This window comes from Hyperoodon ampullatus (genome assembly GCF_949752795.1).
Source record: "Hyperoodon ampullatus genome assembly, chromosome: 3".
Classification (NCBI taxonomy): domain Eukaryota; kingdom Metazoa; phylum Chordata; class Mammalia; order Artiodactyla; family Ziphiidae; genus Hyperoodon; species Hyperoodon ampullatus.
In genome coordinates, this window is record NC_136916.1 from 81,348,728 (window position 1) to 81,367,766 (window position 19,039).

Consider the following 19,039-nt stretch of genomic DNA (forward strand, 5'->3'; position numbering starts at 1 on the left):
AGCCAGTTTAGATTGTGGATAGACTTGGGGATCAATGGGACAAATTTGGCCTGCTCCTGTGGCCCAGTGGGAGAATGCAGATCCATTCACTTGTCTATTTGTCAGAGTTTTATTAGGTTGTAATTAGCTCCCATGCTCCTCCCTCCTTTTCCTTCTGCCTCTCTTGTCCTAGCCCCACCCACCGCCAGGCAATGGGAAGCCAAGACTATGACACCTCTGGTATAAGCTTTGCCAAGGGAAGGAACTGATGGTACAGGGCCCCTCCCTCCACAATGCACGGGTGCCTGAAGAGTTGTATGCAAATCCAAGTTGGGCAAATCAGGTCATATTTTAAGCACATTGCAGGAAATGTACAGTATAATGGAACCATTCATTAATGCTTGCTTAAATTAAAAAAAAAAAATCCCTCTAAAGTGCCAGTATGTAACTCTTTCACATACCTGATCTGAGTGAGGATTTTTATAACATGGAGTTGTCTCAAAGTAGGGCATATTTCTATGTGCTAACGATGTCAATTTTATCCTTGTCAAGCTTTACTATTGGATGACAAGGCCCTGGAAAGTATCAGAAAAAGCCTTCAAACAGAAATTAGAAAGCTAAGTGCCTAGCAAGTTTTTCATGTTATACTCGATATTTTGGAGAGCATTTGTGGTCACGATGAAAGACCCTCTCACTTAAGGAGCTGAAAGATTGGGGTAAGTTACTTTCGGTGCCTCAGTTTCTTGATCTTTTAGGAAATAATATGGCCTGCCTGGTCAGAGTCAAGGTGAGCACTCTGGTACAAATGAGGGGAGTGTTATGCAAGGGTCTGGTCCTTCCATATGGCCAGAACTTTTGCTACCTTATTTATCTTGTACAGGGGACTTGGGGGTGATAGTTTAGAATAAACTCTGGATTGGGTACCTTACGAGTAGTACCTCATAACCTTTGTGAAATCCCTTTTACATTTCTGAACAGAGGAAATATTAGCTTTCTTTTCTGCCAAGTTCATCTTTTCCGTTTTGACTTAAAATGCTTTTCCAAAGGGGAGCTCTAGCTCTCAGGTCCTGAATTCCAGGTGTGCACAGAATATTAGAGGTGAAGCACTTGCTGGATCTCTCATTTAGAGGCCTTTGCCATTCTAGAACTCATCTGATTAGTGACGGAAGGGAGGTAAGTTGGGTAAGGTGTGTGTTAGTACCTACTTCTGCTGTTATGTCCTCAGTTACCTAAGGAAGAAGGAGGCAAGTGATGATAATGAAGTACTTCTTTAGAAAGCGTGTTTTAAAAGAATGCTCTCCTCCCTGGAGCCCGCAGGAACCGTCCTCTCCCTTTTGAGCTCTTTTCTTCCTATGTTTCCTTGGGAGGAACTCACGGATGCAGTAGGCATTAACTAAGGTCCCATCACAGGGACCCTGGGAACCCACCATATGTTGGGGAGGGTATCCGGAAGCTCAAAGCTGTTACTTGCTATTACAGAGAATATTAAAAGGATTAAATCTTACTTCCTATTACACTCAGGCCCAAATTGCAGCTGTATTTCAATGCAAAAATTGCAGTGCCACTTAAGGAAATTGTCTCTGTTTTCCTGAAATCTATTAACAAAGATTAAACCTCGGTGTCTTGCATCTTGGTTACTTAATTCACTCCCTGGGTTGAAAAGGCCAGGCCTATTTATATTCTTTGGTCTAAACTTAAAAGGAGAACAAAGGCTTTTGTAAGAAAAATAAATTCACATTCCTTTATGGGACAAAATGGAAGCTGCAAATTACTCTGGCATTTACATTTCAAAAGATATCCATTCCTCTCTGAGCTTACCTGCCAAGACTTGAATTCACCACGGAATCTCTATTCAACCTGATAGAATTACTGTTACCTCCAGCGCAAGCTAGAAAGGGATGTCAGAGTATGTTCTCCTGAAAGGGTTAATGAGTTTCTCTGTTTCAGCAATGCCAAGAAAGAGACTGGACTGTCAACATCGTCCAGCATCGTCCACGGGGAACCTGACATTCAGTTTTCTTAAATCTGCGAAGTTGGGAGGAGCTACTCTATTCTCATTTCATTCCTGGCTGCCTTGTTAAACTCACTGAGGCTCAAAGAGCTTAGATAACCTGCCAAAGGCCTAACGGCCAGTAATGGCAGAGCTGGACTCAAACGCAGGTATGCCTGACTGCAATGGGGTCCGTGGCAAGCATCCGATATCCCCTTAGAACAGGCCAGGATGTAGATTGTGGGTGGTTCAGGTCCTTCAGGAGGTCAGATAAATCACTGGTGCTTAGTAAATGTTTGCTGAATAAACAACTAAATGCAGAGGTGAGTGGAAGGGGTCTCCCCCACATTCCAGACCCTATATCCTGTGCCCCACCATCCCACGGCTGAGGGCACGGCCTCTCATCTGGGGTCTCTGGCTGGCTGCGCTTACTCCTTATGCACTCATTCTACGTGTTCATTTCTCCCACTTGCTGTAGAACTTCTTTATATTCAAGACTTCACAATGGGAGCTCAACAAATGTTTGATGAACCACATCAGGAGCTTCTAAGACGTACTTCTCCTAGACCAGCTCACCAATGACCCAAGGACAGTCTGCTCAGGAATGACACCTGTGTACAGAGGTGCACCTTGAGGTTCCCAATGCTCTTTGCCCAGCAGGTTGCTCTGGTAAACTAAGAGCAGGCATTTGTGGAGGAGAGTTTGTGGCAGGTAGTGAGTCAGCCCAAGTCAGCCCTCACAATTCCCTTGAGACCCCTGTGTCTGTTACCTTATCCTATTAAAGGCTTCTCTGTAGGCCCAGTCCCAGAGGCTCAAATCCTCAGCTTTATCTGGTGCTTCTGCTGTTTCTCTCTTGCTTTCATCTAGTCCCGGGGCGGGGGGTGCTCAACAGACATTACCTCCACAATATGGCTTCCAACTGTCCTTGCCTTTTAATCCCACTGCCTTACCCTGGTCACCTTCTCTTTTTCTCAGTGCTTTAGCTATCCTGCATCCTGCTGAACCACCTTGCACCTTTCTCCCAGGTTGATCTTCCTAACTCAGAATTCTGAATATTTCCATCTCATCATTTGTTCCACACTGGCAATGACTCAGCCAAGTAAAATCATTTTTCCCTTGAAATTCAAGGTCCAAACTCTTCTAGCCCTTTATGTTACCCATACTTGCTTCATTCTCCTACTGGAGAGGGCAGGCTCTGGCTCCCACTTATTTTTATATCCTTTGCAGCATCGAGAACAGTGCTTTTGACATAGCAGGATCTCAGTGTATATTTATTTCCATTCATTTAATTTAGTGTAACATCTACGGCATGCAGTAGACCTCCAGGAGCAAGATTCTGGATCAGACCCTCTAGCGGACATTATGCCCACACCCAGAGAGAAAAGCGGTGATCAGGCCATTTGCAAAAGGATGAAGAAGGATGGATTTGATTACATCAGGCATTGCTTTGAGTAGGTCATTCAGTTTTCTCTGTATTTCCTGACCTTTATCCAGCTCAGTCTTCTCTCCCACTCGACTTCTACTGCTGTCCTGGGCGACCTGAACTTCTCCATGGACATGAGCTTCCACACTTTGGCCTTTCAACAGCTCACCCTCAATGTCAAGGATGTTCCCGTCCTCTCTAGTCACGCCACACCCTGGGTTTTGTCACTTCACAGACACCAAAGCTTTGGCCACAGATTCTAATTCTTTTTTACATGAATTACTACATCCAGTTCCTACGTTCCTTTCTCTCTCTCTCCCCTCTCCTAGCTCACCTCTTCCTTATCCAGCCCAGGTACCATGGTCAATCACTTTAGCCTCACTGTGACCACCGTCCTTAATTTCTTTGCTCCATACTCCTTCCACTGCACCTACCACTGATATCACCAATGGCATTCCTAGGCTGCCACGGGCTGCTTGGGAAGCTCTTGGTGCCACACTGACCTGGGCCAGTGCAGTCTCTGTCCCTGCCCTTTCTAACAACTCCTTTCCATTGGCATTTAAAGCAACAAGGGAAAATAACCTTGACTTCACTTCTGGATCTTGCTCTCTATACTCCTCACAGCCAAGTATCCACAAAGAGTGGTCTCCCCTCGCTGCCCCCACTTCCTCAAGCTCCGACCCACCAATGGTGGTGAATCAAAGACTGAGCCTTGAGACCAGCACTGTCCAGTATGATAGCTACTGGCCACATGCAGCTACTTAAATGAAAAAAAATAAAAATGAAGTGAAACTAGTTTATGGAAGCTGCCTTTCAAGTGCTCCATAGCCCCATGTGGCACAGATTTGGAGTATTTCCACCATCACAGAAAGTTCTGTTGGACTGTGTTGGTCTATACCACTCCCAACTTGCTTCTCATCCTGGTCTTCCTGTTTTAATAAATAATATCCCCATGCACCACATGATCCAAATCTTTTATAAGGAGCTGTCACTGTGGATTCCTCCTTCTCAGATACTCCAGTCTGTACACTTCCATTCAGAGACTAAGCCTTGACAATTCTTCCTCTATCCACATCTCCCCATCTTGGTAGCCAGCATCTCAGTTTGGGTCTCCATCAGCTACTCTGTTATACCAGTGGCTTGTTACTCAGTTCCCACATTCTCTACATGGTAGACAGGGGGCCTTTCTAAAAATGCACAATGGCTCTTCAATGACTTCATTTGCCTTAGGGATAAAGGTCAAACTTGTCAGAAGGGCAGCCGCCCTTCCTGAGCACGTTGCTGACAGCCGCCCTCCCCAATCCCATCTTCTGCCAGTCCCCCCAGCCACACAGCCTTCCTGCAGCCCCCAAACATGCTTCAGCCTTTGTTCACTTCCAGGCTTTTACTCCTTTAAGTCCCTCTGTCTAAAGCACTCTCTCCTTTTTGCTCAGCTGTGTAACTCTTCCTCGTTCTTTCTTCACATCTTAGGTAGATATCAAACCCACACCCCTGTCCCCATTCCCAGGCCAGGCTAGGTGGCTCTCCCACATGTCCCCCTGTCACTTGTGCTGACTGCATCTCAGATCTCATCACACTGAACTGCGACATCCGCACTGTATCCCCATTACCTACGTGGGGGCCAAGCACAAAGGTTGACAATGTCATGAAATCGGATTTCTCGGTTGGCCCTTCATTAACAGTAAAGGTGGTGCAGGAAATGGAATCAGGCCAAGTGCAAAGACTTCTTTGATAAGCCAATTTTTTTTTTTTTTTTTTTGCAGTACGCGGGCCTCTCACTGTTGTGGCCTCTCCCATTATGGAGCACAGGCTCCGGACGCGCAGGCCCAGCAGCCATGGCTCACGGGCCCAGCTGCTCTGCAGCATGTGGGATCCTCCCGGACTGGGGCACAAACCTGTGTCCTTTGCATCGACAGGCAGACTCTCAACCACTGCACCACCAGGGAAGCCCGATAAGCCACTTTTAATTAAAAGATGAAACTGTCTCATATCTTTCCAGAGCTGTTTTCTAAACTGTGATGTGTGACCCATACGGGTAATACAATCAGTATGGTTGGTCATGACCCACTATTTAAAAAGGATGGAATGGAACAGAAAGTAGCAGAGTACATCATGCATATTAAGGGTGAATATTTTTCATGAAATCTTTGCTTCAGCTATATTTGTGATATGTGTGTATGTACTGGGCCATAGTGTAAAGCTTATCTCTTGCTGTGGCTCACAGAGGTTGAAAAATACTCTTCTAGATAATGCTTGGTTGATTATTCCCGGAGCAGACATACAAATAGAGAACCAGCTTTAGAAACAGCATGTCACATTACACATGCTGTATAATTTTCAGTTCTGTCTTCAAGTGTCCTATAATTTTCATTAACTTTTCAAAAATAGCTTGCAAATTTTCGTTCATTTTGTGCTATCAAAATTATTCTGCAGGCTAATTTTTACCAGCTATATTGAGTCCTCAGCATCTGTTTAGAGATACAGAGACCTCTGCAGCAACTCCATAGATGGAGAGCTTTCATCTTCCCTGGTCAGCTTCTGAAAGAACTCCCTAAGAGCAGCACTGAGCTCACTCACCCGGGTATGGTCCACGGAGCTTTGAACACATTCATTCAACATTTTCAGAAATAAGGGTCCCCTACTTACTACCTGATATTACACATTCATCTGTCCATCCACCCAAACCAGGGTGAAATGGGGGAGCATCACCACACATGCATTTTCTATCCTCCCAATGATAAGAGAAAAAAAAAATCAGCATAATTGGTACTCTGTGCAGTTAGAGAGCTCTAAAAGCCACTACAATTTCCAGGAAGGCCTAAATGTTTTAGTCTGAATTACTGCTGAACTTGTTTGAACTAGGTATTATTATACCTAGAACATTTCTATTTTCCATGAACCAGAAATAAGACAAAGATGCCATTTAGGTTTCTCCATATGTACCAACAGATGTGGATTGATAGTGATTGAGAAGATTCTGAGGTCTTGTCCTGGGCATGGCAAAAGTGATCACAGCAATTGATTGAAAGTTATTTGCTATTGAAAGTTATTTGCTATAGGCAGAGATAGGGCATATGTCATGTATTTGCCATTCCCCAGGGAAAACCTTATCTTATTAATGGATTTAAGGGTGAATAATTTTCTTTCACATATCAATTATATAGGAAGTAATCTCATTATGCAAGTAATAAAATATATATATTCATTCAAATTTTAAAAACAAATTTAGAAAATATCATTTATAGCCTCACTATTCAATGATAATAGCTGATACCATTTTCACATCTAGCTTTCCAGTATTTTCCATATTTATATATACTTTAAAAACATTTGCATATATAATATATTATAGACCTCTTTTTCCCCCTCCACATATCATGTGCCTTTTCCAAGTCTATGAATATTTTTCTTTCCAGAACTTTAAAAGGGAACATAAATCCTACTGGAATTAGAGCTCATAATGGATTTAACTAATTCCCTGCTGTTGGGTATTTAGGTTGTTGCCAATTTTTAACTTTTATAGACATTTTTATAAACATTTCTATAGTTAATTCTTTATGCTCATCCAGGTTATATACTCTTTGGAATGAGAAACTTTATTTTTACTCTGAAGATATAGGCCATGGTTACTTCCCTTTCCACATCTATTTACCATTTAATGTCCATGAAAGAAGACCACAGCCTTATTATTCAAGAAAAAAAGTTGTCCTATCTTGATCTTGGCCTTGACAAAGGGAGTTCATAAAGCAACAGTGTGGTCTAGAGGGAGAAGGGTTACCTTTTTGGCCTTTCCAGCTTTTCCCCAGCCGGTCCCAGCACCCTGGAAGAACCACGGGCTATTCCCATCCTGTTTTCCCATCTTTAAAATTGGGGCATTAGACTTAATTCCTTCTATCCATACCAAACCTTGGAATGTAGGGTCTATAGCATGAAGGTCATATTTGCCCCATCCAGGAAACCCAAGGTAAATAAACTAAATCAGTTTGGAAAAATTTAAAGGATGCAAAGTTTCCATCTGTGAAGCATTGTGAGAATACCTCTCTCCTCGAGCTGGAAGCCCCATAAGTGAAGCATTTCACAAGCTACTCATGGGTTGCTTAATGAGGGTTCCAAATGACACCATCACATTTCTTTCCCTTTGGTGCCATCGCTTTTCCTCCTTATGCCAATGAGAATTAAGGGTGGTACAAAGGCATAGTTGATATCAACAAAAACTCTGCAATATCCAGGGAGTGTGTGAGCTTAGGTCTAAACCCTCAGCAAAATTAACAGACTTGATGTTTCTCTTGTTTACCAAAGAACCTCATAAGAAAAATGACAAACTCAAGAAAGGGGATGATTCCACTGATATGTACTCACCTGGTTATAAGCATCCAATTCATTATTGGGGAAATAAAGAGATAATACGTACCCAACAAACGGAGGAGGAGAAAAAGAACTCCCAGGGCGTAGGATTTGAGTTCAGGGCTGACTGTCCTACGTGCAAAGAAGAGAAGAGGAAAAAAGAAAAGATTCTTATCACTCCACTTTAATTAACAGACCCCAGAGTCATCCGCTGCTGTCCATCAGAATCCTTCTGTAGAAAATTATTAATGGTTTTGTGCTTTTGTTTTTTTTCACTTTCCCTGCCCAAACTCTGAAAAATCCCTGAAACTGCAGTGACATAAGTTTAGGAATTTAACAGTGTTTTTTATTAACTAAAACTAATCTTGTTATTTGAAGGATGGAATGCAAATTTGGTCCACAAGGTCTTTCATCTTCCCTGGTCAGCTTCTTTTTTTTTTTTTTTTTTTTTTTTTTTTTTTTTTTTTTTTTTTTTTTTGTGGTACGCGGGCCTCTCACTGTTGTGGCCTCTCCCGTTGCGGAGCACAGGCTCCGGATGCGCAGGCTCAGCAGCCATGGCTCACGGGCCCAGCCGCTCCGCGGCATATGGGATCCTCCCAGACCGGGGCACGAACCCGTATCCCCTGCATCGGCAGGCGGACTCTCAACCACTGCGCCACCAGGGAGGCCCCCTGGTCAGCTTCTGAAAGAACTCCCTAAGAGCAGCACTGAGCTCACTTACCCGGGTATGGTCCATGGAGCTCTGAACATATTAGGTGCTCAATAAATGTCAGTTTGAACACATTCATTCAACATTTTCAGAAATAAGGGTCCCCTACTTGCTACCTGATATTACACATTCATCTGTCCCTCCACCCAAACCAGGGTGAAATGGGGGAGCATCACCACACATGCATTTTCTATCCTCCCAATGATAAGAGAAAAAAAATCAGCATAATTTGTACTCTGTGCAGTTAAAGGCACTTTGCTTTTGCTGGGACAGGGAAACATCTTAAATTGGTGGGTATATGTATCTGGGGAAAATATTGACAGGAAAGACAGTTCTCCTTATGCTATACAAACAGGCAAGAACCATAATCACCTTTGTCATTCTAGCACCATTTTGTGAAATCAACCAGACTAGCATGGGTCGATTCCCTAGATGGACCACTTGTGAAATAATCCATTCATCTATATCCAGTTTCAGTACCTTTTAAATTGGAAAAGTATCTTCATATAGTTGCATCACTTTGTTTTGAACCGACTCAATGTTCTTGGCTTTGGTTTACCCACAACAGTCCCTGAGCATGATCTTTTCACACATTTTCTGGAACAGTCTCAGAGGGTAACACTTTCTGGGATAAGAGTGATAGTAGAGGGGGTTTGGAAATGGTGACCGATTCCAGATAGAGAGGTCATAGATCGCCTGCATTATGCCTCTTTCTTACTCTCGAAACTAGTATTTACTCAATGCTTGTCTTCTCTCCTTGAGGCCAAGGACTGTTTGCATCTCGTTCATCATCAGTGTGGTGTGTGACACACAGCACATGCTGAGTGAATGTATAAGTGGGAAGGTGGGTGGGCACATGTCTCCCACTAAGCCCCGGGCAGCACTGTCTCTGGTGTGCTGGTAGAGGGGGAGGCATCTGACTGACCATATGCACTCCAGGTCATCCTGAACACCACCAGCAGAGAAACCTCCTCTTGTCCCGTCCCCATTATGAGTCTCTAGGGAAGATGGGGAGGTAAGTGCACTACTCTGCCCCCTGGAAGGACCGGGCTAGACCCAGAGACACTCCTGTGTGGCTGAGCCTCAGGAAACACCAGGAGCATTTCAGTGTGGCCGAAAGGCCAGGAAGACTCATGCAGTGCAGGAAGGACCTAGGCAAGCAATTCTGCAGAAAATAAACATTAGAAATAAAGTTACCAATGGGATATCTAAATCCAGTGGGATACCTAGTACACAAGATATATAACCCATCTCTGGACTTGGTAGCTAGAATACTATTCTTAACTGATCCCAGGGGTCATTCCTCCAATCATCTAGTGGCAGCCATCCAATGGCCTACCACCTGGTTTGAGCATCAGATGGGCATGCCTTTGGCTTCTTGGTATATAAGGCCAAAAGACACTGTCACACCAAAAAGGACATGGATGTTGTTTTCACAATCTTTGCCCTATTTCTGAGATTTTTCAGAGAAAACTAAAAATGTGTTATTCTTGGGGAAATACACGTTCCTTTTCAATTGCAAAGAGTCCAGTATAAGGAAGCAGTCCCAGGGCAGCAGGTCAAGACTTTCCATTGAATGACAGGGAAACCACTCTCTGGCTGATCAAGCCAGATACCTGTACAATATCAAAGATGAGATCAGTGTTTCTGGACAGAAACACGGCCAGTTCTCTTTCAAATGTGCATGGAACAAAATCCAAGCTCTTTGGAGTTAATATTGGCGCCATGGTTTCACTTTTTGCACATTCATTTGAAGGTACTGACTTGAAAGACACAAAGATAAAGGCAAATTCTCCTTATCAAGAAAACATGCTGGCATAGTGAGCTACAGTACTTATCACTTGAAGTTTGGTTTCCTTTTCGCTATCATGTCACTAGGAATAAAGTGAATAAGATGCTAAGATCTCCCTTCATATCCTGTTGGGAAACTGGTTCCCACAGGAGCAATAATCCTTCTCGGCTTTAGTTACGGAGAAATGGAGGGTTTGGGTCAACATTACTGAAAGTGCCAGGCCAGGCCAGGGAGAGGGCCTTAGCTCCACAACTTACTAGCTACATGACCTTGAGGATACTGCTTAATCACTCTCTGAGCCTCTGGCGTCTCCTTATCTGAGTGCTAATAAAGATGCAAACATAGGAAGTTAAAACAAGAGCCCAGTGCGGGCACCTAAGTGACTGCTAGTTGGTATCCTCCCCTGCGGATGTCCTGAGCACGGTTGTTGGCAAGTATGCTTCTGTCTGGAGTAAGAATGGGAGTGGGTCTATTGCTCTGGCATGGGACGAGGGCTGGTGCTCATCTGGGCTGTGGCTCTGACTGTTTGTGCCCTTGTACCTCCCTAGAACATCTGTGATGGCAAATTGGAGTGGATAGATGGAAGATGGTTTACCCTGGACCCCTCAAAAGGCAAGTGGGCACGTACTTCCAGCTATGAGGTAGACAAGGCCCAGCCTGGGTCATCCAGGCCATCTGTTGCTGGTGCATTGAAAAGGAATCAAATATTTCCTGAAAATCTCCTAGAGCTATTTATCAAGCTGAGATTTGGAAGTGATTAAGATTTCAAATAACTTTCTGTGTTTGGTCTGCCAGCTACAACTACTCAGCTGGGTTTTGCAGAGGAGTCAAGGGGAGAGCAAAAAGGGGACCAGTCATTGCTAATGGTTGTAAAGGTCATTTTTCCTGCTTCTTGGTGCCTTTTGTGTGTGAACGGCACAATATAACTTCAAAGGAATTTCTAATAATAAAAAGTAATGCAGCCACCCTAAACCCATACCTGAGATCTGATGGGTTTTGTCCATGTGCATATTATATATAATCATCTTCCATATATAATTTAAATTCAATAGTTCATTTCATAAACACTTTTCACATTCTTAAGAATTTTCATTATTCCACTGAGCTGTGGTACTATAATTTAACTCACTATTTCAATTCAGATTTTTCTGCTATTATAGTTAACATTGTAATAAAAATCTGTCTCCACTGAACTTTCCTTCTTGTAGAGAAGTATTTTCTTAAGACAAGTAGCAATAGGTAGGGTTACCACATAAAAAATCTGAACATTTTTATGGCTGTTGACTTACATTTGCCATACTGCTTTTTGAAAGAAGTGATACGCTTCTCAAAGCCACCAGCAATATGTGATTTTTACCCGTTTTGCTACAGCCTTGCTTACAGCACTGGGTATGAATTTTTAAAATTTATTTTTCAAATTTAGTAAGTATAAAATGGTAATTTGCTATTGTACCCTTAATGCTTCTGCACATTAAAAGTGCTTTACTAATGACTTTATAACGTAAGTACTGTGTAAATTCTTTTCCTCGTGAATTCATAACCAAGATCAGGAAGTGTGGTAGGCACAGTGAGAAAAAGAGATAGGCCAGATAAAGCAGCTGGTGATGTACATTTGTACAGGCTGCATCCAAGCATTTCATACCTACTTTTATCCCTAGCCCTTGGGATTGGTTTGTTTAGATAACTGCATCCTGGTGAGATGGATCTGTGTTTGGTGCCACTTCTTCTGGTTCAGATGGATGCCAGAGCATGGAACATTCTGCTTCTAGGTTCCTCAGTCTAGATAACTTTGTAATTGTGTAAGCTACTCAGAATATTACTCAGTAATTCACCTTTGAGGCACCTCATCTGCCCCCAGGACAGGTCGTGAGAGATGGGGAAACAGAATTACGGGGGGCTCTCTCCAACCATCCACTTATACAAAAGCAGTCACTGCTTGCCTTCCATTAGCCACTCAGGCCTGCATCACACTTTGTCAGTGACCCCTCACATCTTCACGACATTTGCACACACATGGTCTCGGCAGGACCCACACCACAGCAGGAGGCAGGCAGGACCCATGACATCACCTCTAGTTCCAGATTCAGAAACAAGTCTGAGGGAAAATGGGACCAAGGTCATATGGCTAATCAGTGCCTGGACAGGAGCCAGACACAGGGACTTGGCTAGTCCAGTGTCATTTTCATTTTACTCCAACAATGTGGCTCTTTGCAAATATCAATGAGGGACCACGGTCCCCTTCCAAATCACCTGCAGAGTCTATTCTTGGGATGACATGAAAGTGTAGTGTTCTCTCTTGGGCCGTGCTTTCTACTTTTGGTGTGAGATCTCTATCAAACGTAACCGATTCCTACCAGCCTAGGGAAGCTGGCTTGTAAGACTCATATAGTCCCCGGAGTTCTGATTTCCAGGAGAACTGCAGACACACAGCAGGTGGGGAGGGGGAGACGGGAGGATGGCTCTCGGGTCCGGGTTCCAGGGGCTAAGCTTACCTGATAAGGATAATGACTGAGGGAGTCTGAGCCATTGCCCCAATCATGCTGCAGACACACATCACACACAGGAAGGTGAGGAAGGCCTCTTGGCAGCCAGGACTGGGGCATTTTCCAGGGACCACAGTTGCATTCTCAGGTGGGACGGTCGTGAGGCACGCACAGCTGGTGAGATTCTGAAAGGGAAGCATTCAGCCCTTTTAACTGGGGGTATCTCCAGTTTCCCACTCCAAAGCCATCCAGCAGCTGGAACTGTCACAGCCTTATTACACATTCTGTAGCATTTCATTAATTAGGCCTGAATAAACGAGTTAGATTTTTTTAAAGAGGCTGCAAAACACATGTAAATAAAGGAATATTTATGGAGAGGAGAGCTGATTTCCCCGTCTCCTGTGTATTTCATATCTATGCTCAAGAATCCCTCAATAAGCCGAACCGCAAACAAACGTGTCCCCCCCCAATACAATTAGAGAGGAAATTGTGCTTCCACAATGTGATAAAACATTGCCAAATTAACAATGTAATCACTTGCCAATCTGTCCTCTCTTTTATGCAGTTATAATTACACTGAAGTATATTAAAAGAAGTAAATCAGGTAACCCGCATATGGTTGCTGGTTCAGGACTCAAGGTGGCACTTGGAACAAAGACTGTGCACCGTCATGCGTGAAGTTGCTGAGCTCGTCGGGCTGTGAGAGGGGGCCAGCTAATGGGAAAGTTCTCGAGTGGCTGAGAAAGCAAAGAGGGTGCAGAGATGCCAGAGAGTGTAGAGCGGATCGTGGGGAGAGAGCTGGAGCCCAGCGACATACATTTATTAATATATGATCAGAGAGGAGAAAGACAAGCAGCTGCATTCCGTTTGATCTTCGGGTGGATTCTTGCCCAGACAGCCCCGCTCCCCAGCATGGTCCTGGCTCACGCTTGAGGAATTTCTGATGGCAAAGGGAAAAGCGGGGACTCGGAGAGGGAGTGCCGTGCCGAGCCAGCAGCCGAGCCAATTAAGGTTCGATAATAATAGTGCAGAGGCCTTTAATGAATACAAAGTGAAAACAATCATAAATGATTCATCGCTTTTCTTTCCAGGACTGCTCCGCTCTCAGGGCACATGCCGAGGTAAATCCTAGTGAGAGTCAAACAAATCCCCTTTGGCTTTTACATTTCTCCTCCTCGGTCCGCCTCCCCTCATCTTTGTTCTTCTCCTCTTCCCTCTCCTCTTCTTTCCCCAGAGGACATACACATTGGAGCTTTTCTTATCCCTTTAAGCTACACGGGATGCTTTCAGGGGTGTCCAAAGCCTGCTGCCTCCATCCTGTGTGGCTGTGTCCTGCCGAGAAGCTTTTACCCATGCAAAGTCGGGGAGACCTTGGGTGGGGCTGGACCCTTCTTCCTAAGCCATCTGGCACGGCAGGCACCCTTGTGTAAATGGCCCCATCTCAGCACCCAGGGGTGTTTACCGTCGAGCCCTGAAAAGTGCTGAGGCCCTGCCCCTCTGTCCCTTTCCATACCCCTCTGCCTGGAGACACACTAGCTCTTCTCCAAAACCCCGTGTTGATGTCTCCTCCAGCTGCAAGGCCCCTCCACAAGTCGGCCCCCATGTGAGCTGGCACTTCCCTCCGTGAGGGTACACTCCACACCCCACAGCAGAGACCCTCGCTGCCCTCCTGGAGGAGACCTTGCGCTCCTGGGATGAGAACGTGTATTACCTGTGATTTACTGAGCATCCTCTCACAGCACAGTGCTGAGACACAGCAGGGGGAACCCAGCAGACGGTTTTAGGATGCCTGCGTGAACAGATCTTCCTCTGCTTTTATTAGGAAGCAGGCCTTCTCCCCAAGTCTAACTGAAAATGCCTCTTCTCTTCCTTCCAGGGAGAGGAAACTTCTCCTCTCCCCCACCCCGACTTCACAGCTAAACGTTTCTAGCTGTTCACACTCACCACCTCCGCGTCCTCACCTCCCATGCTCTCAACTCACTCAAGCCGACTTGGGTCCCCACCCGCAGTAATCGGATCAGCTAAGCTCGCCAGCGGCTTCCATAGCCTGACCCCGCCATCCACTTCTCTCTTCCTGGAGGTCTCCCTCCCCACCCCCAGCATGTGCCTGTGACCCACTTCCTCCTTGACTTCCACAGCTTGCTCTCTGGTTTCCTTCCTCCCTCTCTGGTCACTCCTTTTGCATCTTCCTTGCTGGCACCCTCCCCCGACCCCACTTTAAAATGCTGGAACTCCTCGGGGTTCTGGTCCAGGCTTTCTTCCCTTCTCGTGCTGCACTTTTCCCTAGATTGTTTTACATCTACACGCTTTCCGGTAACTCTCCTAAATTTAATCCCTAGCCCATATCCCTCCCAGACCCACTCGGGATGCCCCTTCCTAAGCCTCTGAGCGTGTTGAGATATCAACACCGACTCCGGGATGAGTGCCCTGCGTGGGATTCCGTGCCGGCATCTTGGCACTACTTTGCCATCCACAGCGGGAATTATTTCCCTAGGATTCCCTTCCCTGCATGGATAAAGCTGGACCAGAGGGAAACAGACAAGATCTGGAAGTGAAGCAGAGGCCGTTACTCTCAGATGGTCAGACACGGGGACAGACACACGCAGAGGTGCCCGGAAGGAGCTGGCTGGTCCTAGCATCCCTGTGTGCATCCGCCTTCTTTACTGACTACCCTGCTGACAACAGAGGGCCCATGGCCACCTCTACTGACCTGGACGCAGGCTTGCTGATGTGCTTCCCCAGACCCTTCCCGGAATGCCCCCTTCATCTCACTGAGCAGCCACCTGGGAATTTCCCAGATGCCTCGACTTGCCCACCTGAGCTGCTACTTCTGGGGATGTAGTGATTGACTGTTCTCCAGTCCTTCATCTCACTTCTTCCAGATCTTCATTTCCCAACTCCTCCACATCCACGTTAGTTCTGTTTTCTATACTAAACCCTTTACTTCCAAAAGACTTGTGGGTGCTGTTTTCCTGACCAAACCCTGACAGATACACATACCCCTGGCCCCAATCTCCTTTCCCTCCACATCTCTTGCCTTAGAAATGACACCCTGTTAACTCTATAGAGATCTGATGGACCTCCCCCACCCCTTGCTCCTATGTCAAATCCATCTTCCTTGTGACCATAATGCTAATAAGGACAGAAACCACTGTGGTTTTGATCCCTGACTTATCCCCAGCTCTGGAGTACGGTATTTATTGAATGAGTGAATGAATGAATGAACCCTCAAGTCCTGTTCTTTTTATCATATCCTAAACACCTCTCAAACCCTGCCCTAGTCCCTAGTTCAAACCACTCCAATCCTCCTCTCTCTTTTTTTTTTTTTTTTTTGCGGTACGCGGGCCTCTCACTGTTGTGGCCTCTCCCATTGCAGAGCACAGGCTGCGGACGTGCAGGCTCAGTGGCCATGGCTCACGGGCCCAGCCGCTCCGCGGCATGTGGGATCCTCCCGGACCGGGGCATGAACCCGTGTCCCCTGCATCGGCAGGCAGACTCTCAACCACTGTGCCACCAGGGAAGCCCCCATCCTCCTCTCTTTGATCCCTACTGTAGCCTGCGAGGAAAAAGAGATTTGGGACTGGGGTCCTTAGAAACACGTGGACTCGGAGAGTGCTCAAGTATAAACAAGGAAGAGGCCCCTGGTGGACGCCTGTGGTCTTGTTTTGCCAAGTACCCCAGGAACTGAGTTTTGACTCACACAGCCCCTTAGGAATGTGATGTCATCAGAACCCTTTGAATGAACTGTGTGATTGGTGAGCTCTGTTTAGTTTAATAAGTAATCTGTAATTGGAATCTACACCCAGTCTTAGATTTCTGCCCTGTACCTAGGCTATGGCTCAACTGTATTACATTTACCATAAGAGGAAACTGCCCTGTCCCCTCTCTGCTCTGATAAGTAAAAAACTCCCTCTGAAATTCTCTGGATTAGGCCTGTGATCAAGGCCCTAATGGAATGGGTCAGAAATAAAATGCCTTTATCTCAGTGATTATACAGCCCTTCTGGTCCGGGTGAAGTGAACGTGTCCAGGAAGGCAACATCCTGTGAATGGTGTGAGCGAACAGCGGGGCTGAGCCACCCTGAGATTTGCAGCCAAGGCAAAGGGGACAGGTGAGAGCACAAAGCCAGGGGGTGGAATGGGACAAAACGGACCCAGGGCAGCACAGGCTGATTGGACAGGAATAAGCACTTCTAGGGTATAGATGCCAGGAGAGGAGAAGCAGGAAACTGGTACAGGACCAGTGATCATACTGGCTTGCTGGTGCCAAGGAGAGAAGCTGGAAATGGATGGGTCCCTCTCAAACGCTCTAGGCAACTCTGTACTAATTTATTCAGATTTAATGTATTTTAGAGGAGCTGTGAAAAGAGGCTGGGGAGGAGGTAAGCCGAGTGACCTGAGTGGGGACTTGGATGAGTTTCCTTTTTAGTTAAATGAGTCAATCTGACAGAATGAACAGAAAGTACTGGGTGGTCCCGAGGGCTGGGGTGCAGGCTGGGACATTCCTAGGACCCTTCCCGCAGAGAATCCAAGGAAAAGTGCTAAGCCTAAGTCCTATGGCAAGGGATGGGAAATGTCCTTTATTTGGGCTCAGGTGATAGAAGAGACCACAGATCGCCCTGGCCATTGTGCTAAAGGACCTGTGGGGCTCTGGGCGTACAAGGCCAGGTTAGGGAGAAACTTCCACCCTGATGTCCCAGTGTGGTGGGAATAATCATCCCAGGGTGCATAATTGGAAGAGAGGACTTTGCACCAATGAGGCTTCACACTATGAGCCCAAGTGAGAAGGGAGAGCAGACAGCCTTTCAGCTGATATTAACTTGGCATGTAAGTGGGAACACTGAGACCTGCAAAAGCCCCAAGCAGTAGGAAGTTTGAAAATATAGGGATAACCTGGGTGTGAGGGAAGGAGATGATAGAGGTTGGGATACTTCTCACCCTGTTTGTATACAACAGCCCCGTGGGTGGCGCCAGCCCAGAATGCAGATGGACCTGGACAACGGCCTATAGATGATCATGGCCTGAATGAAGTGGTACCCCCCTAGTGCTGTCCTCAGCAGCCCCCGATATATTTAACTGTGAAGGCAGTGCACTAGGCTCCAGGAGATTAGTCTACTGCTCCTGACCTGGCAAATGTGCAGTTTTCCATCCTGTGGCAAAGGAACGTCTTCCCAGTTTGCCATTCTCTGGGGAGGAATGTGGTCCCCACTGCCTCCAGGAGAGCTGGAGTCTCTGTCTGGTGCCAGGTGTGGGGTGGCAGGACCTAGCTTTACTGCCCTGAGAGATCATGTTGATAATAATCAGATGACCACGGTGCTCACGGAGGAACTGGCCTGACCACATTTGGAAGCAGTGGTGACCTGGCGGACAGAGTGGGACTGGCTTGGAACTTCTACAAGAACTTATCCTACAGACAGACTTGCCCAGGCACAAAATGATGTCAGTATACAATTCAAGTCACAACACAGTCTGCAGGAGCTAAAGTTTTGCAGCCCTGAATGCCCATCAACAGGGATTGGTTAGATACATTCCATCAGGTCCACACACGGAATATTATGTAGCAGTAAAAAAGGTATCAGAGTGCACTTTATGTACTAATATGAAAAAAACTCCAAGATAAATTATTAACAACAAAAAAACCCCACAAGTAATAAGCTACAGTATAAAATAGATAACCAACAAGGATCTACTGTATAGCACAGGGATCTATGTATATGTATAACTGAATCACTTTGCTGTACACTTTGCTGAAAATAACACATTATAAATCAACTATACTTTAATTAAAAAAATAAATAAACAAGCTACAGAATAATACCTTTTGGTGCATTAAAACCCAGTAGGATATACAAGAAACTAATTATAGTAATTACCTGTTGGGCAGAGTAGTGGGTTGAAAAGTGGGTGAACAGGAGCCTGAGGTAGAAAGGAGTTTCCACTCCCTCCTTTTTGGTTTTTGAACCACACAAATGTATCATCTATTTAAAAAAATTTAAAACCCCAGAAGAAGAAATCAACAAAAGAAGAGCACAGTCACTAAAAATTGTACTCTTGTTCTACATTCAGTCATTAATTTAAATTGAGAAATGTTTCTATTCACATGCAATGATGGAATAGATAATTACAATAAAGCTGGAGAGCATAAAAATAGAAAAATGACTCTCTCAAATCTGGGTTTCATTTTCTATTGATGAAGGAAATCATAAGCATGCTATTTTGACAGCTCATATTATAAGAACAAAATACTCCTCAGCAGTGTTTCAGAAGTATCAGGCAAATAGAGTTTTGTTTGGGTTTTTTTCCCCAATATTCAATACTGA

The 19,039-nt window shown here is 45.3% G+C and overlaps 1 protein-coding gene across 2 annotated transcripts in view; it reads right to left on the reverse strand.

Annotated features, from left to right (window-relative positions):
- The window catches only part of SLCO3A1 (solute carrier organic anion transporter family member 3A1), a gene marked incomplete at its 3' end in the record, with an annotated part of 319,841 nt that overhangs the window by 11,850 nt on the left and 288,952 nt on the right, over positions 1–19,039 (reverse strand). For both annotated transcript variants that reach the window (XM_079701025.1, XM_079701024.1), the window contains exons 8-9: positions 12,730–12,905; positions 7,804–7,868 (exon numbers count right to left, since the gene is read on the reverse strand). In XM_079701025.1, coding sequence (XP_079557151.1) covers positions 7,804–7,868; positions 12,730–12,905 — 241 coding nt within the window. The remainder of the gene's footprint in view (positions 1–7,803; positions 7,869–12,729; positions 12,906–19,039) is intronic.